Genomic DNA, 27,094 nt, shown 5'->3' with positions numbered 1-27,094 from the left:
AAAGTTTATAATATATTTAATGAAACATTTGGTCAAGAAAATAATAATTACAAGTAAATATGCAAGAAAGAGTAAGAAGAACAAACTTGTAGGCTTTAATTTAAAAAATAGATAAACATGTATGAAGCCCTAATCAATTAATTAAAACTCTTCTTTCAATAAGCAAGCGACCTCTTGCGGCGTTTATCAATAAACTGGCAGTGGTAAGCACACACATGTATCTTCCTGTCCTTCAAGGTGCCAGGAACAATAATTGTGGTTTTATTTTTCTGACCTTTGGGCTTGACGAACAGCTATACATTTATCTTCAATTTCATCTGGAAATTAAATAAACGGAACACAAGTGTTAAAGCAATACGTGGGAAGAATTTCGCTTTAAAAATCTCCATTATGTACAATTTTTGTTTATGGTTGAACGTGTCATTGATTTTTTTTAACGCATTCCTCACGTCTACAGTAAACAAAGTTTCTACATTTTCATATAAAGCCATTCACAGGAGTATTTTTTTTAAATACCTATTTTGGTGAAATACAAAAGAGAAAAGATAAATTAACAACTCGAGTTCATAAGATAAATACATTAGTAATTTGTTACGAACTCGCACGTTCGAGAGTTTTACTCTATAAAGTTACAATTACGGGCGTAATGTAGGAAAAAATCATATTAAATCAATGTTACTGTGTTTTAGATCCCTGATAAACTTAGAAATGGCAATCTATTCCACACCGCCGTTTTATTGAAACGAATCAAGTTTTATTGTGACCAGTTCTATTTTCCCGGACCCAGCATGGTCAGGTGGTTAAGGCACTCGACTCGTAATCTGATGGTCGCGTGTTCGAATTCCCGTCATACCAAACATGCTCGCCCTCTTAGCCGTGGGGGAGTTATAATGTGACAGTCAATCCCACTATTCGTTGGTAAAAGAGTAGCCCAAGAGTTGGCGGTGGTTGGTGATGACTAGCTGCCTTCCCTCTAGTCTTACACTGCTAAATTAGGGACGGCTAGCGCAGATAGCCCTCTTGTAGCTTTGCTCGAAATTCAAAAACAAACAAAGAAACAAACACATTAGTCACTTACAAGATGGTTCGACATGGCCAAGCGTGTTAAGGCTTGTAATCCAAGGGTCGCGGGTTCGAATCTCGGTCGCACCAAACATGTTCGCCTTTTCAGCCGTGGGGGCGTTATAATGTGACGGTAAATCCCACTATTCGTTGGTAAAAGAGTAGCCCAAGAGTTGGCGGTGGGTGGTGATGACTAGCTCCCTTCCCTCTAGTCTTACACTGCTAAATTAGGGACGGCTCGCGCAGATAGCCTTCGAGTAGCTTTGCGCGAAATTCAAAAACAAACAAAGAAACAAACACATTAGTCACTTACAAGATGGTTCGACATGGCCAAGCGTGTTAAGGCTTGTAATCCAAGGGTCGCGGGTTCGAATCTCGGTCGCACCAAACATGTTCGCCTTTTCAGCCGTGGGGGCGTTATAATGTGACGGTAAATCCCACTATTCTTTGGTAAAAGAGTAGCCCAAGAGTTGGCGGTGGGTGGTGATGACTAGCTCCCTTCCCTCTAGTCTTACACTGCTAAATTAGGGACGGCTCGCGCAGATAGCCTTCGAGTAGCTTTGCGCGAAATTCAAAACAAAACTTCTAGCGGCGTGAGTCCGCAAACAAACAGCTGTGCCACTAGGGGGAGCCACGTTAACGCTAAACTTTCTTTTTTATTCCATGCAATATCATCGCTCTTGTTTTGTTTTCAATCAGTTTAAGGGATTCTAACGTTATGATTCTGAGTCCTATCCCTGCAGCGGGAACAGCAGAGATAATCCATTCTTTATCTTTATTCTTAACAACATACAAACAAAAGTTGTTTAGCACGAAGTTTATGGTAGGGTTTCGTTTGCTTTCACTGACAAATGACTAGTTTAAATATTTTTTTGTTTTATCTTGCATTTCGCCTAAAGCTACACGAGGGCTATATGCCCTTGTCGTCCCTAATTTAGCAGTGTAAGACTAGAGTGAAGGCAGCTAGTCTTCACCACCCGCCGCTAACTCTTGGGCTACTCTTTTACCAACGAATAGTGGGACTGATCGTCACGTTATAACGCCCTCACGGCTAAAAGGGCGAGCATGTTTGGTGCGACGTGGATACAAACCAGTTTAAATAACCTTAAACCTAAATTGGTTATAAAAGTATCAGATGCAACTGTGCTCTGACCATCACGGGTAACGGAACCCGGTTTCCATCATCGTAAGTCCGCAGACATACTGTTGAGAGACATCAATGTAAAATTCAAGGATTGGTCAGAGAGAGAATAACGAACAAAACGAGAAATCTTTTGAAAAGTATGTCTCACTTACTTTCTTTGAGACCGAGACAAGATCCCCATTCAACCAGAGTAATAACATGGTCGCTATCGGAATCACAGCTATCCAAGAACGGAGCAATACAATGTTCCATAGCAAGCAGCGGTGCTCGGATTGGGAACAGTTCGTGGCGGGAAACAGCCCTAGAAAACAATATTCTAATATTACACTTCGCTACAGCCGAAGGAGAAAAATAACGTTTATCAAATATTCATATATTTCTGTTGTACATTTCAAATGACAAAAACACTCGTCAGGAAAACATAAGATCGGTTACGAAAGCGTTCGAGAACATAATAAAAAATAAAAATGTATCTCAGAACAGCTTGTATGGGTATTAACACTACTTAACCTGAAGTAAGGTTGTATCTCAGAATGGCTGGTATGGTTGTTAACATTACTTAACCTGAAGATAGGTTGTATCTCAGAACAGCTGGTATGATGTTAACACTTTTAATGGCCAGTTTTGATGTAATCTCCTTCTTCACAGAAGTCCCAACTACCAAAGCATGCAAGATAGCTTTAAAACTTTATATCCAAGACCCCAACCCATTGACACCCATCCTCAGCAACCCTTATAGAATTCACTACCACCAAAACTAACTTTACGTTCAATAACTAAAACTACCTACAAATAAATTGCTTAAGTTTGGACAATTCCGTGTCACCAGTTCTATCCAACATTTTTATGACACATTGAATCTCAATCGATCAATTCAACCTTAAACCCACCACTATACTGGCACAGGTGTGTTGATGATACAATTGCTGGATTCACATCTACAGAACACACACTTAGTTTTTCAACCACGTTAACTCTATACACCCTAACATTAAGTTCACCTGTGAACAGGAAAAAACTATTCAAATAGCATTTCTCAGCCTCCAGATCACAAGAATCAATACACAATTCAAATCAGAAATCCACAGAAAAATCACCCATACTGGACTATACATTCCTGGGATTCGGCACATGAAACAAAACAAAAACTCAACATATTAAGAAACTAACTAAACATAGCCACAAAGCTATGATCATCAGATAAAATTAACGAAGAAATCAACAAAATAAAACAATACTTCATCTACATCAACAAATTCCCTCAAAAAACCGTGGGAAATCTTATACGCACACACCTAGACCAACAACAAACAATCAGCAATGAATCCCAAGATACAAAACCTCACACTGCTGCATACCATGTTCCTGACATCAGCGAAAATATAACCAACATTTGGAAAAAAAACGTATAACAAAACATAACATTCCAGTAAACACAAAATTTATTCAAAAACCAGGTACAAAACTAAAGTCCATGGTATGTCAAAACTACACTGACAAACACAATACCAACATAATTTATAAAATACAATGCAACAACTGCCAGGACTTCTATATTGGAGAAGCAAGCAGAAAAATGGAAACTAGATTCAAAGAACACAAAAACACCTTCAGACGTTTTTGAACACTGCAAATCAAATAAACACATGATAACCATAGAAAACACCCAGATATTAAGTAGGGAAACAAATATAAACAAAAACAAAAACAAAGAAGTCCTTATACAGCAACAAAAAACAAAAATAAACCAATATAAAGGAATACCTTTATACCTATACTAATTAATAACCTAACATCCTCCTGCAGCGCCCCCTACAATCTGGTACGCATTTAGGTACTCTCGTCCCTAAGACATGTGTCCATGAACGGTCTCATCCAAACTCTCTTTCTGAACCCTAAGATGACCAAGGAATGTCGAAACGTTGTTCTCTCCTTATCAATAAAAGTTCTGAGATAGATTTTAATTTCAAGTGGGTTTCTCGTCATCAAGACAATAAAAAAATAATCCCAGTTTCACATAATTTTTTTTTAAAACACGTGAATAACTTTTTACTCGTATCCTCGTAGTTCCTAAACCAAATCAGCTTTAAAAGCAGAACAAACGGTTCATGAATTTACCTATCTTCCGGGTGAGAATCCAGATCGCAAAACTTCCAAATGATAGCATTTACCCACTTGCGTGACAGGTCCTGCTCTATCTCTGCCTCTAACTTCATGAAGTTAGCACCAAGGTCACCTCGAAGAGCTAATTCTTGCATTATAGCGAACAGCCATTCCCGTATTCTCCGAGGAAAATCTCCCATCTCTTTCTTGGTACACTCTGGGATTTCTGATTGAAACAAAATAAATTATTATATTAAACGTATAAAAAAAAAAACAACTTTTTGACTGCAGCTTCCAGTACAAGAGAATTAGTTATCGTTTATGCAGGTTACTCTAACTGTATAAACGTTTTTAAAATGTAGCAGTCAAATAAAAAAAGAAATTAAAGACAAAGACACCTAGCGGCAAGCATGGAATACAAGGATATTACAATTTTTACACGTTTACAATTATCAGAAACTGTAAGATCTAGTTATGTCATTGGTTTTTTTTTTACTTTGGAGATATTTTTCTGTTTTTTATTTAACAAAAATAGAAAAAAAATAAAGATAAATTGATAAATTAACTTAAGTAGAGAAACATAATTGGTGAATCATATTCAACGTCTGATGCTACAGTAATTATAATTTAGCTTTTAAGAAATGCCATTGAAAAGGATAATGACAATTGCAGTTTGTAAAATCTCTTTACAGACTTAAAAATAAATAATGTCTATGCAGGAATACTGTATGTATGAGCAAGCATGTTTGGTTTTTAAATCCATATGCAGTGAACCTAAAATAAAACCAAACAAACAATATCACAATTATTGAAATATTAACCAAGTTACAATCGAGAAGAAATAAGAAAAAAGTGCAACATTAATTCCAGTGATATTTTCTTTTTATTGAGAACCTAATCAATAAATTGTTTCTTGGTAAAATAAGGTATTAGGTATTATAGAATGGAAACAAGAGAAAGGGTCTATTAGTATAACGAAAACTTAAAATTGAAACTATGGAGGACCCAGTCAGCGAGCTGTTTCTTGGTAAAAGATGGTGTCAGATGTGATAGGATAGAAACAACAGAAAGGGTCTATTAGTAGAATGAAAACTTAAAATTGAAACCGCACAGGACATGGTCAGCAAGCTGTTTCTCGGAAAATGAAGCATTTGTTATATAATAGGGTAGAAACAACAAAAAAGGGCCCACCAATACAAGTTCCATAATAATCAACATGAACGTGGTTGTATTTCTTCTTCAGACACTTTTCACTGTCTTTACTACACAAGCACCTCATACGATAGACTTCACAGTCACTGCTCCAGGTTTCATTATGGTTGCTGCAAACCTACAGAGGTCAACAAAACCGCTATGTTAGATTTAATTCGGAAAGTAATTAAGTATTGAAATAAGTTTTGTTAATTTGTTTCCAACCAGTGTTTGTATGAAATTAACCGTAAAGCTACACAGTGGGCTATCGGTGCTCTGCCCACCACGGGTATTGAAACTCGGTTTCTAGCGGTGTGACTCTTCAGACATACCATTGTGCCACCTGGAGTATTCAATCCGTGATTCACCAGGATTTATACTTTGGTTCTGGTGTGAGAACCTTGGGGATTATTGTTTTGGGAGTCTAGAAGTTGTTCTGTCAATTACACACAGTGTTATGATTACTAAATTACATAGTGCAGAAAACCTAATTGTTAAGTTATTCACAAAATCACCAATAGGTCCATAATCCATCAACTTTAGAAACAGATGCCTTTAAGCTAATTATACATCGAATTGCATGTGAACACCATGACTTTATTAGTAGCTAAGAAAATGTGAATAACACAGAAAACTTAAAGTAGAATTTCATAAAATAATAGTTAATGCAGCTAATTATTTCTGGCGTTCCTTACATTAATAAACGAAGAGTAATTTCGACCTGTATGTTTTTGCCAGGTCTTTACACTGTAACATAACTCCCCTAGTGGTCCTGATCGCTATGAAATCATATCAATAAGTTGAAGGGTAGGCTCGTCCACGAATTTGCGCAGATCGCCGACAACACGTGTCTTTTCTTATACCAAAGCCGCAACGGGCTATCTACTGAGTCCACGGAGGGAATAGAACCCCTGATTTTAGCGTTGTAAATTTGTAGACTTACCGCTGTATTAGAGGGGAACGCTGCCGAAAATGAAAATATTTTCTAGTACAATGTAATGCTACCAATGACCTTACCCTCTTTGAAACTTCTATAGGAAAATAATAATAAAAAAAGATATTATATAATTTCTATCTAACTGCATCTCTCACATCAACTATATACTTCAGTACTATAAAAAGGTTTTCTTTAAATGATAAAAAATGTTTTTCTTTCACCTTTCTTCGTTCATCTGTCTCCACTGGACACTCAGGTACACAATCACAGATGGGCTTTTCTTGCTCGTCTATGACACAAATACGACCAGCCCCACAATGAAGCCCAGCACAAGGATCTAGCCGTGAGATATAAAAAATGTTGAAAGGACAGAGAGACGCCTTTTTTGTTTATAAACACGTCACAGCGTCTGATCAAAACAGATGCTCAACAACTCAGCCACTGATTTATTATACGGAGAACAAAGTGAATATTATTATTATATACCTATGTAATGATATGTAACAGTTATTCAATATTGTTAAACTTTAAACATGGCTGAAAACTGGAAGCTGGCTGAAAGCGTTCCTTTTGTTTTAGAAAAACAGAAAGCAGCAAAACTAAATCCTCTAGAATTATTTATTTTGCATATTTCAAAAGCATAACATTAAGTATATCTAAGCCACACATTTGCAAACAACCTGAGAACACACTCATAACACATTGTTACATATTGTACTACTCACATCGTCTAAAAATACACATGACTGTTAGGAGATTCACATAACATGGTTAATATAACCACAAAACTTTACTTATATGTCCCAGTTATGTTCATTTCATGTCTGCATACATGTAGCTTATGTATGTATACATTTAATGTATGCATATTTATACGTTGGTAAAATATTTATTGTACTCCTCTGAATGTTGATTGAATGTATATTGTATGCTGTCGTATATCTAAATAATACATTCAAATACACCTGTTTCATTGTAGATAGTATAATAATGTTAAATACACTATTATATTAGTATATATTACTGGCTTGGAAAACACCTTTACCATACTCTGATGAATTTGTGATTTTTTTGAGGCAATTTTATCAAGAACTTGGTGTGGTGAGTTTGGTATATCCCTGAGTAACTACTGAAAACTTGGTGTGGTGAGTTTGGTATATCCCTTAATAAATACTGAGAACATGGTATGGTAAGTTTGGTATATCCCTTCGTAACTACTGAGAATTTGGTGTGGTGAGTTTGGTATATCCCTGAGTAACTACTGAAAACTTGGTGTGGTGAGTTTGGTATATCCCTTAGTAACTACTGAGAACATGGTATGGTGAGTTTAGTATATCCTTTAGTAACTACTGAGAATTTTGTCTGGTGACTTTGGTATATCCCTTAGTAACTACTGAGAACATGGTCTGGTGAGTTTGGTATATCCCTTAGTAACTACTGAGAACATGGTATGGTGAGTTTGGTATATCCTTTAGTAACTACTGAGAATTTGGTCTGGTGAGTTTGGTATATCCCTTAGTAACTACTGAGAACATGGTATGGTGAGTTTGGTATATCGTTAGTAACTACTGAGAACTTGTTCTGGTGAGTTTGGTATATCCCTTAATAAATATTGAAAATATGGTATGGTGAGTTTGGTATATTCTTTAGTAACTATAAAGAGTTTTATCTGGTGATCAGTGAATGTCTTTAAAACTATACTTTGAGTGCTATTAAGATACGAAGGGTGTAATAAGATTCTTATACAGAAGCACACGTTCATTAAAACATTTAAGCTAACGTACGCTGACTGGCCTTAGAAAAATATTCACAAGAAAACAAGTTGGACGATCTTTCGCTGCGATAACATCCTGCACTCAGCATTACAAAGATTCCACAAGCTGCCGGTAGGTGTCTTCTCTTAGTTCATTATTGGAGAAGTATTGTTTCAAATATTGGCTCACAGATGTTGGAATACAGTAGCAAATGAAACATTTTTAGCTTCTTTCTAAAGATTGGAATCCGGTGACCGTGCTGGTGAAGAAAGATGATTGAAGTCTCTGTCATGTTGTTCCATCTGACTTCAGGCAACACAAAGTAAGAGAACTGTTTGTTTGTTGCATTATCGTTTTAGAAGATGTTTTGTCCATTCAGTAAGAAATTCAACTTTGAAAGGCACATTCTGGATGTTATTCATCCTTCCAAAAGGATTCATTTCCTTACAGTCAAATGAGCGTTCTGAACACTTATTGAACAGGCATTGTCAGAACGAACAAGGAGGGTTAAGACCTCACTGGGTTTTGTTCTTATTCTCACTTTGTCCTCATTGAAAAGACAATTTCAATGGCACTAATTAGATAACGACATAAGCTTTGTACACAGTTTATACTTTGGCCATTACTAAAATCATACTTTTCTGTTTACATCTGAGATTAATAATCTTCGGACTAATTACTAAAGGCGAATGACAATTTTGTTAATGTCTTTCTAAGTGGTGATTCAGTTCTGACACTTGCTAAAGAAATCGAACAATGGGACAAACAACAACTATATTCAAATAAATGGAATATGAAATATTACAGTGAACATTATTGTGATACCAGAAAAACCACGAGATGTTACAATTAACACTTTTACTTCACCAAATAGGTGATGAGAGTATTACAATGACTACTTTTGCAGAACATAAATAGGAAACGAAGATTTTATCATAAATATTTTGCAAACACCTAATAAGATAAAGTTTACAATGACCATTCTTTGACACCAAATGAAACCATGAAAGATTAGATAAACATCCTGGTGGAATCAATGAGACCATGAAAAATTGGATGAACATTCAAGTGACATTACGTAAAACCATGAAAGATTAGATAAACATCCTGGTGAAATCAATGGGACCATGAAAAATTAGATGAACATTCAAGTGACATTACGTGAAACCATGAAAGATTAGATAAACATCCTGGTGGAATCAATGAGACCATGAAAAATTAGATGAACATTCAAATGACATTACGTGAAACCATGAAAGATTAGATAAACATCCTGGTGGAATCAATGAGACCATGAAAAATTGGATGAACATTCAAGTGACATTACGTGAAACCATGAAAGATTAGATAAACATCCTGGTGGAATCAATGAGACCATGAAAAATTGGATGAACATTCAAGTGACATTACGTGAAACCATGAAAGATTGGATAAACATCCTGGTGGAATCAATGAGACCATGAAAAATTAGATGAACATTCAACTGACGTTACGTGAAACCATGAAAGATTAAATAAACATTCTAGCGATAGAATGAGCTTTCTAAAACTCCAAATGACGAGTAAAACATAATTACTTGTGAAAATTAACTCTATTTAAAATGAATTTTAATAAATACCGCAACGATTTAATTTGTTTAATCTACAAATATAAAGTTGACACTAGTTGAAAAGTGTTTTACAACTACAAAAGGCTTTATATTAGTATTTCATAACGTGACTACTGAAGATGTAACATGTAATATGATGTTTGTTACACATCCATCTACCTTTTGGTTTTTTTATTTCTTCTTCTTGGTCGACATTGTTTTCCTTGTCTTCAGCTTCATCATCGGAAATCAAGTCTAATTCATCTGTGTCGTCGTTGTCTTCCTTCTGTTAGCATGAATAGCATAAAACAGTTACGTTTAGCGCCATTTTCACAATGAGAAATATCTGAATATTATACATACTTGTCAAGTGATATAATTTCTTCTATTGGCCGCACTTGCGAGAACAATACGAAAGTCTCGAAGATGCTTATACGTTTGTTTGTTGTTGAATTTTGCGCAAAGCTACACGAGGGCTATATGTGCTAGCCGTCCCTAATTTAGCAGTGTAAGACTAGACCTACCGTCAATTGTTGGACTACTTTTTAACCAACGAATAGTTGGATTGACTGTAACTTTATAATCACTCCACGGATGAATGGACGAGTATGTTTGATGTGATGGGGAGTTTAATTCCCTACCCTCAGATTACGAGTCAAGCGCTCTAACCTTCTGGTCATGCCAGGCCCTGCCTATACATTATATAAGACAATGTAGTTTATATACAGTAAAGGTTAGGCTTATTTGAAATTTGTAAGAACATAGCAAATGCCAACTATTAAAATTATATTTTTCTTACAAAACAAATCTTTTAGTTTATGATGCAAATTCTAATATACATATATATATATATACACACGAATTATGGTTGTGAAAAACATCTGCGAATTGTTTTACCTCCTAGGTTATGTTTTTTTTTTCTTTTTGAATTTCGTGCAAAGCTACTCGAGGGCTATCTGCGCTAGCCGTCCCTAATTTAGCAGTGTAAGACTAGAGAGAAGGCAGCTAGTCATCACCACCCACCGCCAACTCTTGGGTTACTCTTTTACCAACGAATAGTGGGATTAACCGTACCATTATAACGCCCCCAGGGCTGAAAAGGCGAGCATGTTTGGTACAACAGGGCTTTAAACCCGCGAACCTCAGATTACGAGTTCTACGCCGTAACCCACCTGGCCATGCCGGGCCGCCTAGGTTATGTTATTTATATAGCGACGAAGTTTTAAAACAGAGGGAATAACCTCAGTTTATGTCTTTAAACCTTATTCATTAGATCTCAGTATTGGAAGAAAAAAAATGTTTCTATAACTCACCTTTCTGGCCAAAAGGCCAGCAAATAGAACGATGCAGAGAAACAGAACAAATGAAAATTTCATTTCAATTGGGAACAGTTACCTACCTAGAAAAATGAACAAAAGCATAAAATTGCGTTTAATTTATTAAAAATTATTAGAGTAAAAAGTCTGGAGTAGGTAGTAAGTTACATATACAAATATAAAATCTAACTAGAATAATGAACAAAAGCATAAAATTTCTTCTGGTGTATTAACTAGTATTAGAATAAATAGTAAGTTACATATATAAACCAATAGAAAAAATGAACAAAATCATAAAATTTCTTCTGGTGTATTAACTAGTATTAGAATAAATAGTAAGTTACATATATAAACCAATAGAAAAAATGAACAAAATCATAAAATTTCTTCTGGTGTATTAACTAGTATTAGAATAAGTAGTAAGTTACATATATAAACCAATAGAAAAAATGAACAAAATCATAAAATTTCTACTGGTGTATTAACTAGTATTAGAATAAATAGTAAGTTACATATATAAACCAATAGAAAAAATGAACAAAATCATAAAATTTCTTCTGGTGTATTAACTAGTATTAGAATAAATAGTAAGTTACATATATAAACCAATAGAAAAAATGAACAAAATCATAAAATTTCTTCTGGTGTATTAACTAGTATTAGAATAAGTAGTAAGTTACATATATAAACCAATAGAAAAAATGAACAAAATCATAAAATTTCTACTGGTGTATTAACTAGTATTAGAATAAGTAGTAAGTTACATATATAAACCAATAGAAAAAATGAACAAAATCATAAAATTTCTTCTGGTGTATTAACTAGTATTAGAATAAGTAGTAAGTTACATATATAAACCAATAGAAAAAATGAACAAAATCATAAAATTTCTTCTGGTGTATTAACTAGTATTAGAATAAGTAGTAAGTTACATATATAAACCAATAGAAAAATGAACAAAATCATAAAATTTCTTCTGGTGTATTAACTAGTATTAGAATAAATAGTAAGTTACATATATAAACCAATAGAAAAAATGAACAAAATCATAAAATTTCTTCTGGTGTATTAACTAGTATTAGAATAAATAGTAAGTTACATATATAAACCAATAGAAAAAATGAACAAAATCATAAAATTTCTTCTGGTGTATTAACTAGTATTAGAATAAATAGTAAGTTACATATATAAACCAATAGAAAAAATGAACAAAATCATAAAATTTCTTCTGGTGTATTAACTAGTATTAGAATAAATAGTAAGTTACATATATAAACCAATAGAAAAAATGAACAAAATCATAAAATTTCTTCTGGTGTATTAACTAGTATTAGAATAAATAGTAAGTTACATATATAAACCAATAGAAAAAATGAACAAAATCATAAAATTTCTTCTGGTGTATTAACTAGTATTAGAATAAATAGTAAGTTACATATATAAACCAATAGAAAAAATGAACAAAATCATAAAATTTCTTCTGGTGTATTAACTAGTATTAGAATAAATAGTAAGTTACATATATAAACCAATAGAAAAAATGAACAAAATCATAAAATTTCTTCTGGTGTATTAACTAGTATTAGAATAAGTAGTAAGTTACATATATAAACCAATAGAAAAAGTGAACAAAATCATAAAATTTCTTCTGGTGTATTAACTAGTATTAGAATAAATAGTAAGTTACATATATAAACCAATAGAAAAAATGAACAAAATCATAAAATTTCTTCTGGTGTATTAACTAGTATTAGAATAAGTAGTAAGTTACATATATAAACCAATAGAAAAAATGAACAAAAGCATAAAATTGCGTTTAATGTATTAACAAATATTAGTGTTACAGAGTAAAATGTTGGGAGTAAGTTACATATATAAACCAATAGAAAAAATGAACAAAATCATAAAATTTCTTCTGGTGTATTAACTAGTATTAGAATAAGTAGTAAGTTACATATATAAACCAATAGAAAAAATGAACAAAAGCATAAAATTGCGTTTAATGTATTAACAAATATTAGTGTTACAGAGTAAAATGTTGGGAGTAAGTTACAAATAGATCATTTTTACTCTGGGAAAGTCACAGTGACTGACGAGGTTACCAAAATACTTCCTGCGTTGTAGATTAAAGATATACAGAACATTTATAACGCTGGAAAATAATTTTGAAGCAAAATAATAATCATAAAAAGAACAGCTAAGATTAGGACGACATTTTTGCAAGTTTTCACAGAGAAATAAAACTAACTTTTAATAGAATAATATTTCGACCAACTGGTGCCCTCAAAACAATAATCTGTTTTTTTTTTTACTATAAAACAAATGGCAGAGTAGATTGAGTGGTGAATAGTTGTACCACGTTTCTCCTCATGGGACAGAGGTATGTCTTAGGATCTACAATGCTAAAAACGGAGGTTCGATACCTCTCGGTGAACACAGCAGATAACCCGATGTAGTTTTGTCATAAGAACACACACATATACACTGTCTCACATATCAGTCTACACACATACAAGTGTAAATTAACACACACTCCTCTGCACATATACAAATAATTTTAACACATACAAGTCTACATACATATAAATACGTATTAACACATATACAAATACATATGAACACACAAAAATTTACACATACAAATACACATTAATATATAACAGTGTACACACATACAAGCATATATTAATATGTAACAGTTCACACATATACAAGTATATATTAATACATACAAGTTTACACATGTAAATATTAAGACATAAAAGTTTACCATATACAAATACACATTAATATACAAAAGATTAACATGTACCAGTAAATATACCATGTGACAGTATCTACATATACGAGTAATATGATTACATTAAGTTGTATTTTTGTTTTTGTTTGCTAGCCAAGATCAATAAGAAAAATAATACAGTTAAACTACAATGTAGAGTATATAAACCCAATATAAATTCAGCAGGATGGTATATTTTGAATCGTAGTCCTAGTTATTCAGCAGGATGACATATTTTGTATCGTTGTCCTAGTTACTCAACAGGATGACATATTTTGGATCGTTGTCCTAGTTATTCAGCAGGATGACATATTTTGGATCGTTGTCCTAGATATTCAGCAGGATGACATTTTGTATCGTTGTCATAGTTACTCAGCAGGATGACATATTTTGGATCGTTGTCCTAGTTATTCAGCAGGATGACATATTTTGTATCGTTGTCATAGTTACTCAGCAGGATGACATATTTTGGATCGTTGTCCTAGTTATTCAGCAGGATGACATATTTTGGATCGTTGTCCTAGTTATTCAGCAGGATGACATATTTTGTATCGTTGTCCTAGTTACTCAACAGGATGACATATTTTGAATCGTTGTCCTAGTTATATTCAGCAGGATAACATTTTGTATCGTTGTCATAGTTACTCAGCAGGATGACATATTTTGGATCGTTGTCCTAGTTATTCAGCAGGATGACATATTTTGGATCGTTGTCCTAGTTATTCAGCAGGATGACTTATTTTGGATCGTTGTCCTAGTTATTCAGCAGGATGACATATTTTGGATCGTTGTCCTAGTTATTCAGCAGGATGACATATTTTGTATCGTTGTCCTAGTTACTCAACAGGATGACATATTTTGGATCGTTGTCCTAGTTATTCAGCAGGATGACATATTTTGGATCGTTGTCCTAGTTATTCAGCAGGATGACATTTTGTATCGTTGTCCTAGCAGGATGACATATTTTGGATCGTTGTCCTAGTTATTCAGCAGGATGACATATTTTGGATCGTTGTCCTAGTTACTCAGCAGGATGACATATTTTGGATCGTTGTCCTAGTTATTCAGCAGGATGACATATTTTGGATCGTTGTCCTAGATATTCAGCAGGATGACATTTTGTATCGTTGTCATAGTCACTCAGCAGGATGACATATTTTGGATCGTTGTCCTAGTTATTCAGCAGGATGACATATTTTAGATCGTTGTCCTAGTTATTCAGCAGGATGACATTTTTGGATCGTTGTTCTAGTTATTGACATTTTGCGTTGTCCTAGTTATTCAGCAGGATGACATTTTGTATCGTTGCCCTAGTTATTCAGCAGGATGACTTATTTTGAATCGTTGTCCTAGTTAGTCAGCAGGATGACATATTTTAGAGCGTTGTCCTATAAACGCTGGAGTTAATTAAACGCCATATTGTGTGCGTTGCATGAAGTGTTAGAATGATATTAATACTTTATCTTCTTTATAATACTATTAGTTTTGACAATAATACCACCCTTGCAGCACGAAATTATTTTCACTCTGTCACAGGCCCCCCACTGTGATTAATTTCACACACAGAGACACACACAATGTTTTAAAGAGAATATAATTCATACATGTCACGCTGGAAAAGTAAAAATTATTTTGTGGCTTGATTCTAGGAAAACTGATATTTTAATTCTGAAGAAGAAACATTTTTACCCACGTTTTTAGGCTTAAACTAAAGTATATTTCAACACCTTATCATGCGTAGTGAGGCTTAAACTGAAGCATATTTAACACCTTAACCCACGTAGTAAGGTTTAAACTGAAGCATATTTTAACACCTTAACCCACATAGTGAGGCTTAAACTGAATCATAAAAAATTTAAGTTGCAGTATTATTTTTAAATAAATAGTTTTAAAGGCGAACCATGGAAAATCTCTATAATGTTTTGGAATCGATTTTAACATCATTTCTCATTTTGAGAAAAAAATATTATACTGTTCTTCAAATTATGCTTTTTGAATAACATATGGAGTTTTGTTTTCATAATTTAAGCTTGTGATTTGCTTTAGTTTTCCATTGTCTAATTCAGTCTAAGTTTTTTTTTTAGTTTTAGTCTGGTTGAAATTTACAAATTCTGGGTGAAGTTGGCAGTTTACTGATCGTTTGTCACTGTTATTTAAACAGAACCACGAGAGTTTCAAATGCATAAGTAGGTGTGATTAAAAATTGTTATCTAAACACAGTATATCAAGCCCCCATTCAGCTCGCATTTAAAGACGTAAATCAGTACATATGCAATTAAGTTGCGATGTTCACTGTGACGTGGATAACTGGTTTTCTTTTAATTAAAAATCAATATGTAGATATGATACAGGGAAACGTTGTTAATATTTAGCTCGCTGTGGCTTTACCTTCCTTTAGGTGGTTATGGCAAAATTAGATTATTGTTAGATCGAAAGTTAACTTGTTTGTTTTGTTGAATTTCTCGCAAAGCTACTTGACGATTTTCTGCGTTAGCTGTCCTATCTCAGCAGTGATAAACTGGGAGGAAGGAAGACAGATAGTCATCACCACTCATCGCCAGCTCTTGGGTTACTAATAAACTGCTCTCGACTTGTAATCAGAGGGTCGCGTGTTCGAATCCCTGTAATACTAAACATGCTCGCCCTTTCAGTCGTAGAGGCATTATAAAGTTACAGTCAATCCCACTATTCGTTTGAAAAAATTAGCTCAACATTTGGCGGTGAGTGGTGATGACCAGTTGCCTTCCCTCTAGTCTTACGCTGCTAAATAAGGGACGGCCAGCGCAGATAACCCTCGTGTAAGTTTGCGCGAAATTCAAAAATAAACAGATAATTCTAAAAACCAAGGAATAATGGAATTGATCGTAACATTACAGCGCCCAGAAGACTGAAAGGGCGAGCACGTTCGGGAACATGCTTTAATCTTGCAACCATCATATTATAAGTCGAGAATCCTAACCACCAGGTCATCCCTGGTGGTAAAGCGTGTGAAGTGCACCAATTACAATCATGAATTACAACGCAAATTCATCTACATTAAACTAGTGAAAACGGGCAAATGCTAACATGTATAAGTTATCAATGTTAGCGTGTTAATGTGTCATGATAGTTGGCCAGTAAAAGAGAAATATGTAGTAATTAGCAATGGTTATCAGTGCTTTCTCTTTGACAGGTGTCAATTTAATTGATAAAGTATTTGAGCGAGTACATTTTTCATAGGGACAGTCTCTGTGATCTAATTTGAGACAGTGTATCTAATAATTGTATATTATCTGCGTTAGCTGTCCTCATCTCAGCAGTGATAAACTGGGAGAAAGTTAGTTACAGCTATTCATCACCACCCATCGCCAGCTCTTTGTAGTTACACAATAAACTAACTCTCGACTCGTAATCAGAGGGTCGCGTGTTCGAATCCCTGTAATACTAAACATGCTCGCCCTTTCAGTCGTAGAGGCATTATAAAGTTACTTAGTATGGTTTGGTTTGTTTTGAATTTCGCGCAAAGTTACACGAGGGTTATCTGCGCTAGCCGTCCCTAATTTAGCAGTGTAAGACTAGAGGGAAGGCAGCTAGTCATCACCACCCACCGCCAATTCTTGGGCTACTCTTTTACCAACGAATAATGGCTTTGGCCGCAACATTATAAACCCTCATGGCTGAAAGGGCGAGCATGTTTGGTGCGATGGGGGATTCGAATCTGCGACCCTCAGATTACGAGTCCTTTGTATTGTAATTCACCTCAAGAACTAGACCATCAGTAAAATAAGCCCGATTAAAAGAGAGATTAAACAAATAAATGACTTTAGAAAAGAGTTGAAGCAATGTTCACGAAAGCTTATCGTAACGAATCTGTTATTAATGTTTATTATTTACACATACATGTATTACTTTTAAAGATATTTAGGTCAACGGAACTATCCGCAATAAAAAAGTATACAAGATCTATCATGTTGCAAAATATCTCATCCTCTGAGAACTTGCATGACTCTCAGGAACCGAAACTTTAGCGATGACCCTGAAGTTGAAAATCAACAGAAACCCAATACGAACCACATGTTCCCCTTTACTTTGCGTGTACGAACGAACGCAATAATTTCTAACGCAAATATGAATCACATGACAATACAGCTTGCGGATGTTATTAACACGAGGGGTTTATGTTATGTGACCTTGTACTTAATAATTTCGACGTAAAGTTATATATCTTTATGTAACATCCATTAGTAGTACAGACAATTTTTATTAACGGAAGTGTGTTTCAATTTAGGTAGTTTCTAGCAGGTTGTGTTGATGTAATATATATAATAAATATGAAACGTATCTGTGGTTTGTCCAACACGGGTTTCAAAACCCAATTTTCAGTGTTGTACGTCCACAGAAATGTCGCTGTGCCATTGAGGGTGGGGGACAAAAGAGAGATAGTCCGTTGTGTAGCTTTATGTGCTTAACTACAAGAAAATAAACAAATCTGTGTTCTTCCCGTCACGGGTACTGAAACCCGGTTTTCAGCATTGTAAATCTGCAGGCATACCGTTATTCAGTTGGGGTGGAGAGTTTAGGAATTACAGTGATAAATCGAATGTGATATTTGAATATTCCTTATCAAGTTCGTATCGTCTAAAAACTAATAAGTTATTATTTGTATTCAATATTACGTATCAGGTGCGTCAAACTTGTATTCACACAAAGGTTTTTGGGCAATAAAGAAACATATGGACAGACACATATAAAGTCGATGTTTGGTTACTACAGTGGCAGATAACGTGTACTTGTTTAAAACGTATCTGTCTAACAGGAGAAACCTGTAGCTGCTCATACTTCTTGTGAGCAATGCAATCTATAATGTGTCTCTGTTCTACCACAAGTAGGAATGTAATATTACATATCTGATAGACTCAAGAACACAGACGTGTTTTAAACTAAAAGTTCTTAAATAATTCTGTTTTAATTCTGAACACAGATAAAAAAAAAATCACCTTCAACTTATAAGCTTCCACTTCAACTACCGAGATCAAGGTCTGGCTTCACAATAAGTACGTAAATAAACAGAGGCGTAAATTATGTAAATACATGTGCGAAAGCGATTCAGATTGTTAATACTAGCAAAAACGGATATCAAAACATAAAAGGATTAGTGTTAGCTGTTTGCAGGCTAATGACTGATCTGTCGTTTATTGTCGGCTGTACTTCCTTATTCGAGGCAAGCCAAACATTCCAACACGCTAAATCCATGTGGAAACATTCACTGTTTCTCCTGTTGTTCCAATGTGTTAACGAGAGATGAGAAAGTCTTCCACGTGGCATGTAAAAAAACGCGCGGTTCACGGTTATGTAACCAATATTAGTTTTTTATCTTTATGTTTTTATTGATATGTACAAAAGTACAATTAATTTTTCTTTAAACAACAGCTAATGTTATGGGCTCTTTTCTCAGCCATGCATTTTACTAACACATACTGCTGTTTTTATTCTCAAACATTCAAACCATGTTTGGACATGTGGCGCTTTCCTCAAGTGCAGTTGTTTGTTTTGTTACGTTTTTATTTGTTCTAAAAATGTTAATGGTTACTCGAAACGAATTATATAAGAGTGAAAATATGAACTAACGCGAGCTTCAAAAACTATTAAAAGAAAATTCAAACTATTTATATACACAGGAAACTTTTGTTTTCTTCTCGAGTTAACAACCACTTCCCATCACTCTCTTTAAGCATTCGAATTTCCTTTCTTCTAAGAGTGTATTTGACAGATGTAAACAGGATAGTTAAGGTTCATATTGTGATTGACACATCGGGCGATCTGCTGTGTCAACCGAGGGGAAATGAACTTTGATTTTAGAATTATTAATCCGAAGAGTTACCACTGTTACACAGGGGAATCAGTATGACTGAAAAGCTAATATATAACTTTTAGAAGACCCCGTGCTCCCCCCAGTAAAGCTTGAAGACTTCTGTATCACAAGGAAACGACTACTTGGTTTGCAAATTTTTAGATTAGTGACAAATGAAAAAATATAAGTATTATTTGTAACAAAACAAGAAATAAAACCAAAACCAAATTAGCACCCAAATAATAATACTAACCGATTTATTTAATACAACTGTTTACCATATAATTAATTACACAATGTGAATGTGTTTTTCTTTTAGCAAAGCCACTTCGAACTGCCTACTGTGTCTACCAAGAAGAATCGAACCTCTGATTTTAGCATTGTAAGTCCGCCGACTTACCAATGTACCAGCGAGGGACATTGTGAATGTAAAGAATGATAACTTTATCAATAATTGCTAAATATTAAGTAAAATCTCACTTTATTGCCATGGATAATATTAATCTATCCAGTGAGTTACCACCAGAGGTCTCTGCTTTGATGTTAATTGAGCATACTTTTAATTTCACTGAAAGCCACACATGTGCTATCTGCGCTAGCTGTCTCTAATTTAGCAGTATAAGACTAGAGGGAAAGCAAAGTGTTACCACCACCTACCGGCAATTCTTGGGTTACTTTTTTACCAACGAATAGTGGGATTAATCGTCACATTATAACGCCTCCATGGGTGAAAATGTGAGCATGTTTGGTAGGACGGGGAATCGAACTCGGAATCCTCAGATTGCGAGTCGAGTATCCAACCATCTGGCCATGCCGGGCCTCATAAGGCAAATGTTAATAACACGAGTTAACTAGGTCACACATATAACATGTTTATTTCTGTTCTAATGAGTAAAAGGAACACTTACACTGAATCTAATATTCGTTTACAATACCAGTATTTCATTAGCCACGAATCTTCTAAAAACATGTATTTTTGAAACAAAACATACGTAGTTTAAGTTTCGGCTTCAATGGTTTTAAAGCGTGACTTAAGAAACGTTTTCTTAAAGATATATCTTGAAATATCCTTCTTATAAGAAACTTCCATTGAATGTGTTGTAAAGTTAAAAAAATGCATTATTTATTTCCAACCATCTGAAATTTAATTATTGTGGGAGGGATATTCTTTTTTTGCGGGGTCTGGTTCCCTCTGGAACATCTTTTTCCTACGAGTAAATACAGTAATGTTTAGTCTGGGATTGTAGCTTTATAACAAATACAGTCAAGTTTTAAAGTGATTATTCACTGTTATTTTCTTGTAAACTTGTTATCTCTACCCCCATACAGTTGTATTTCTTACTCACTTCGTTTCATCTTACTAAAACTTACCTTCTAACTCTTAGAAGATACCATAGCTATTTCCTATACCCAGTCCATACTTTAGTTTAACAAAAATACCCCTAATAATGAACTAGCCACAAGTATTTAGATAGTAAGAGATGATTCAATTAGCTCGCCTCTTCCGACACCACGTGAATGAGTTATTTCCATACATAACTAAATGCATTAAGCTGTCGAGATTAATGGTAAACCACAACTGTCTCTTGTTGGGTTTGGTGGCATACAAGAGGGTGTTTAGGTAAACCACAACTGTCTCTTGTTGGGTTTGGTGGCATACAAGAGGGTGTTTAGGTAAAACACAACTGTCTCTTGTTGGGTTTGGTGGCATACAAGAGGGTGTTTAGGTAAACCACAACTGTCTCTTGTTGGGTTTGGTGGCATACAAGAGGGTGTTTAGGTAAACCACAACTGTCTATTGTTGGGTTTGGTGGCATACAAGAGGGTGTTTAGGTAAACCACAACTGTCTATTGTTGGGTTTGGTGGCATACAAGAGGGTGTTTAGGTAAAACACAGATGTCTCTTGTTGGGTTTGGTGGCATACAAGAGGGTGTTTAGGTAAAACACAACTGTCTCTTGTTGGGTTTGGTGGCATACAAGAGGGTGTTTAGGTAAAACACAACTGTCTCTTGTTGGGTTTGGTGGCATACAAGAGGGTGTTTAGGTAAAACACAGATGTCGAGTGATAAAATGTCACACCAAACAATAAAACTTAACTTGTTTTAATGGAAAACAAGACAGCGATGAACTCAGATTATATGGATTTGTATTCAGTTTGGTAATTTAATACATTTGTTACTCCACTCTGGACTTGGTTTAGGTTTAACTAAAAGTAAGTTTGACAGCTGTCTAACATTACGTTGTTTCAGCTTAACAACGGTTTAGAATTATGATGGTACACTTCACAACAACTTATCATTACGTTCTTTCTACTTGACAACAGTTCAGCATTGAGTTGTCACAGATTGACAACAGCTTAACATTACGTTGTTTCATCTTGACAACTAATATTGCATTGTTTCAACTTAACAACAGCTTAACATTACATCGTCTCCTCTAGACAATTACCTAACATTACGTTGTTTCATCTTGACAGCTTTCTAACATACACTGTTTCAACTTGATAACAGTTTAACAACAGCTGAACGTTACGTTGTTTCAACTTGATAACAGTTTAACAACAGCTTAACGTTACGTTGTTTCAATTTGACAACAGTTTAACAACAGCTTAACGTTACGTTGTTTCAACTTGATAACAGTTTAACAACAGCTTAACGTTACGTTGTTTCAACTTGATAACAGTTTAACAACAGCTTAACGTTACGTTGTTTCAGCTCTTCACAACAATCCAACATTGTAGTGTCAACTAACATAACCAAAAGCCCTATAGGTTGTGATAAAAATCACTTTAACTGATAATGGTCCTCCGCTGGGACAGCGGTAAGTTTTCGGATTTACAATGCTAAAATCAGGGGTTCGATTCTCTTCTGTGAATACAGGAGATAACCAGATCTGTCTTTGCTATAAGAAAACATACACAGACTGATAATGTAGTTCCCCCACATTCCTCTCAATTTGACGATCGCAGATTCAGAATAAGAGGCGTGTTAAAAATAGCATTTCAAATCTATCTTTTGTCTTATTATTTGTCACTCAGTCAGTGGATTCTAAAATGATACCACATGGGAGATGCTTAACTTTGCAAGGTGTACTGTGGTGACGTCAGTAAAACGTGCGTATGCACGTGAATTACGAGAATAATTATGCATTCTATAGGTTACAACACAGCATGACATATGAACTTCAAGAACAAGAAATAAAAATATTTGTTCTTCTAATTTTGGTTTTATTTACTCTTGAAACAAAGCACTTTCAGAGACCCTACGGAAACACATCTAATTATCATGAGCCCTAATAGTGGTTCATAATAGAGATCGTAAGGAATTGCACAAAACGCTAGTAGAATGCTTGGTCAAAAATTGCACATCAACCAGTAAAGTTTCAGTTCAAACAGTACTTTAAAACCTTTAGTATTGACAGGTAAAGTTGTACACATATAAAAATACACAACAACAGGCTTTTTAGGCTTACAAAGAAAAGCATATCCGCTCAAATTCGCTCGTTTATAACAATTATGATTATTCTCTTCCTGTTGCAAAGGTCGTACGGGTGTTGAAAAGGAGAAAAGTACAAATTAAACGTAAAGATTGTTTTACATTCTCTATCATGTTATTATCATTGGTATAAAACTGTGTCCTGTGAAAGTAGATCTTATATCACGCCTTCATAGGAGTTAAACATAGCTTACTTGTTACTTCAAAAGGGTATCGATTAGTTTTTGTATTTTTTCGTTTTAACAACAGGTCGTCCTGGCTAACAAACGCTAACATTACGTTATTTAAAATCGATAGTAGTTAGGCATAACACTTCTCGAGTTGAACGTAACTTAGCATTCGGAGTTTCATCTCCAAAGTACCAATGTGGTGAAACTTTACATTGTTTAAGTTTGATATTACAACATTTCAGCTTGACTTTGGATTATTGTTACGTTGTTTTGGTTTACTGTTAGTGTATGTGTGTTGTTTTTTTATATAGCAAAGCCACATCGGACTACTTACTGTGTCCATCGAGGAGAATCTAACCCCTAATTTTAGCGTTGTAAATCCCAAAACTTACCGCTGTACTACCGAGGGACAACAGTTAATAAAACATTACATTATTCATGCTTGACGAAGATTAACATTATGACATTTTAGCTTCACTGTAACACAGCGTTGCATCGTTTCGGCTTGCAAGTGCACAAACTTTATATTGCTCAAGTTTGACAAACCATAACATTACGTCATTTCAGCTTCAAAGTGGTGTAGAATTAGACGGATTCAACTGAAAAGAAATTGTCTCGAATTTACCGTTTTTTAATACAGAAAGAAAAGCCGGACTGGTTTCAAAAATTAAGCTTATTAATTTAGGGGAGAGGGGTAACAATTTGACCTGTTTTGAATTTTACGCAAATCTACACAAGGGCTATCTGCGCTAGTCGTCCCTAATTTAGCAGTGTAAGACTAGAGGAAGGATAGCTAGTCATCACCATACACCGCCAACTCTTGGGATACTCCTTTACCAACGAATAGTGGGATTGGTAGTCCCATTATAACGCTCCCACGGCTAAAAGGGCGAGCATGTCTGGTGTTACGGGAATTCGAACCCGCGACCCTCGGAATACGAGTCGAGCACCTTAACCACCTGGAAGTGCCGGACGTGAGGGGAAAAGAAGCTAGAAATGTTTCAAGACATAATTAATTCAAGTATTAGGTTTTCGGTTGGACATTCTAAGTTAGTTCATTTGTTCTGAGATGTCTTCACATTAAAACAGTTTCTAAAATCTTTACTCCTTTAATAATGGCCCGGCATGGCCAGGTGGGTTAAGGCATTCGACTCGTAATCCGAGGGTCGCGGGTTCGAATCCCCGTCGCCATAAACATACTTTTAGTCGTGGGGGCGTTATAATGTGACAGTCAATCCCACTATTCGTTGGTAAAAGAGTAGCCCAAGATTTGGCGGTGGGTGGTGATGACTAGCTGCCTTCCCTCTGCTAAATTACACTGCTAAATTAGGGACGGCTAGCGCAGATAGCTCCCGAGTAGCTTTGCGCGAAATTCAAAAATCAAACAATCAATGAATCAAACCTATACTAATAAACATTCATTAAAAAATGGAAGCTGTTTAAATGTATCCACGCTACACTTGACAAGGACACTACATAGTGTCTGTTGACATCAACGACCCTCAACTGGCGATAGACAAGTGTGATTCTTCTAATTTCAGTCCTGTTCTAGTTATCACTCTGCACAGAGACCTTCACTACAAAAAAAGAAAAGTAACACGAACTCTATCTTAATCTGTGTTTTTTAACTAAAGCCTTTAGCACTTTAGCACAGTTCATCAGTCTCGGATACTGTCCTTCCTGCTCTGTTTGGATAGTAGAACACTGATTGAAGCTGAGAAAATCCTGCACTGAAAGTAATAACAACAGAAAACAATTTTTTAATTATACGATTGTCAGATAGGAGATATTAAAATACAGATATATTAGTCGGCTGGATTGTTTCGTGTTTTGAATTTCGCGCAAATCTACACGAGGGCTGTCTGCGCTAGCCGTTCCTAATTTAACAGTGTAATAGTTGAGGGAAAGACAGCTAGTCATCGCCACCCATCGCTAACTCTTGGCCTTCTCTTTTAGCAAATAATAGTAGGATTGACCGTAACTTTATAACGTTTCCACTGCTAAACGGGAGAGCATTTGTGGTGCGACGGGGATTCAAACCCGCGACCCTCATATTACGAGTTGAGCACCACTAACCATTTGGCCATCACGGACCTGTTTAGTTAAGTATAGAATCCCCTATTATGCATTTAGAAATTATGGATATAGTACTGCGCTGTTGTTGTTCAAAATAATTAATTCGGTTGATTGGAAAGGCCTGTTTTGTAACATGTGAAACGACCATAAAGTAAAGAGACCTATATTATATTTATATATTAATGTATAATTCAGGATTTTACTAAATAAAGATGCTTTTTGCCTGGGAGGTTGACGTGGGTATTGTATTATATTAATAATTTTGGCTATTTAACAATCTGTAAAGACGTTATAGGCATAAATAAATATTTCATTTGACCACACTGTCCTGGATAATTTCATTAACCTTGTAGAAAACATTCTAAAGATAAATAAAAATTACGTTTGACAGGATTAAAATTCTTCAGAAACTTGATACTTGGAGAGACGCTTTATGGTATACTTTTGACTAGCATTAAATCAAACCAAGAACTTTTTTGTCGTGTTTTCTTGTATGATAACTTTGTATCTTACTGACATTTTAGTTATTGTGTGTGTTTTCAGGCTATCTGCTGCGTCCACCGAGGGGAATCGAACCCATGATTTTATGGGGGACTTTCCTTATTGTTTAGTAAAACCTGACCAACGTCAGTTCATCCTCTTTCTGTTATATTTGGTCTGCGTCTTTAACGTTCTGTCAGCAGTATGTTTAAGCTAGCAACGCTATAATCCGGGGTTTGATTCTTCCTGTGGTGGACAGGACACAGATAGCCTATTGTACAGCTTTACGCTAGAATAAGCCTTAAACCTTTGTTCATTATCGTTCATTTTCAGTCATAGTCTTTTTGCGATTTCTTACATTAGAAGTTTGGTTCATTTTTTCTCCGTTTGTTTTCCTGTCTGTTTTTAAGCCTATTGGCGAATCCTGGAACCCGTTCGTAATGGTTTTGCTCGGTCCCACTTTTCATTATACCTTCTACACATTTGTAACTGGATGCGTTACAAAATCTACCATTAGAAACAGGCTTATTTTCATATTACCAAGTTTCTTCGCACAAGAACTATTGCCAAATATAACGAAGAATAGTAAAAGTAAAACAGGGCTCTATAACTGATCCATGTATTTTATAAGACTGTTAGTTCTGATAGCTCAGATTCCCACATTAATAGTTAACTTTTCATGAAAAAAATATAAAATTTTGATATTTTTTCAGAAAAAGAAATGATTTAAATGGTTTATAGAATTTTGACAGAATCCGTTTTTGATAAGTTCGAAAAATATTAATACATATTTTAACACATTATTAAGAATGATTAAAATATGTATTTGACACAGCGTATAACACAAAAACATGTACGATTTACTTACTGCCAAACAAATCATATAAATTTACTTCATAATATTCGTGTTTTTCAGAGTATGAACAATATGGGAAATTATTGTAACCTTACCTAAGGATGTATAATATAAAATACTTTCTACAAAATGGTGTTAGTCTTACCTTCAGTTCTTTAGGACGTTTAAAATAATTTCTACAAGGCTGTTCAGCTGGTGTTATACTAACCTCGTTCTTTCGTCGTGTCTGATGGACAAACTCGAGAGTTGAAAAACTAAATGATTCTTTGTATTTCTTTAGGCCTAATGTAGCTAGATGATGAAATACATGTGT

The 27,094-nt window shown here is 34.8% G+C and overlaps 1 protein-coding gene across 2 annotated transcripts; it reads right to left on the bottom strand.

Moving 5' to 3' along the window:
* LOC143234299 (SPARC-like) lies at positions 1–27,094 on the bottom strand. 2 transcript variants are annotated; one of them, XM_076471549.1, is made up of 8 exons: positions 26,990–27,094; positions 11,093–11,178; positions 9,960–10,065; positions 6,659–6,774; positions 5,501–5,639; positions 4,325–4,535; positions 2,359–2,507; positions 1–317 (listed from the first exon to the last, which is right to left on the bottom strand). In XM_076471549.1, exons 2-8 carry the CDS (start codon positions 11,153–11,155, stop codon positions 262–264), a joined length of 840 nt encoding a protein of 279 aa, XP_076327664.1. In that variant the 5' UTR covers positions 11,156–11,178; positions 26,990–27,094; the 3' UTR covers positions 1–261. The 2 variants fall into 2 exon arrangements, with proteins under 2 accessions (XP_076327664.1, XP_076327663.1); XM_076471548.1 differs by having other exon boundaries at positions 26,927–27,059.

The sequence above is a fragment of the Tachypleus tridentatus genome, chromosome 12 (genome assembly GCF_004210375.1).
Source record: "Tachypleus tridentatus isolate NWPU-2018 chromosome 12, ASM421037v1, whole genome shotgun sequence".
NCBI lineage: Eukaryota > Metazoa > Arthropoda > Merostomata > Xiphosura > Limulidae > Tachypleus > Tachypleus tridentatus.
The sequence above is the reverse complement of the archived record's forward strand: the minus strand, read 5'-3'. Positions and strand labels throughout refer to the sequence as shown.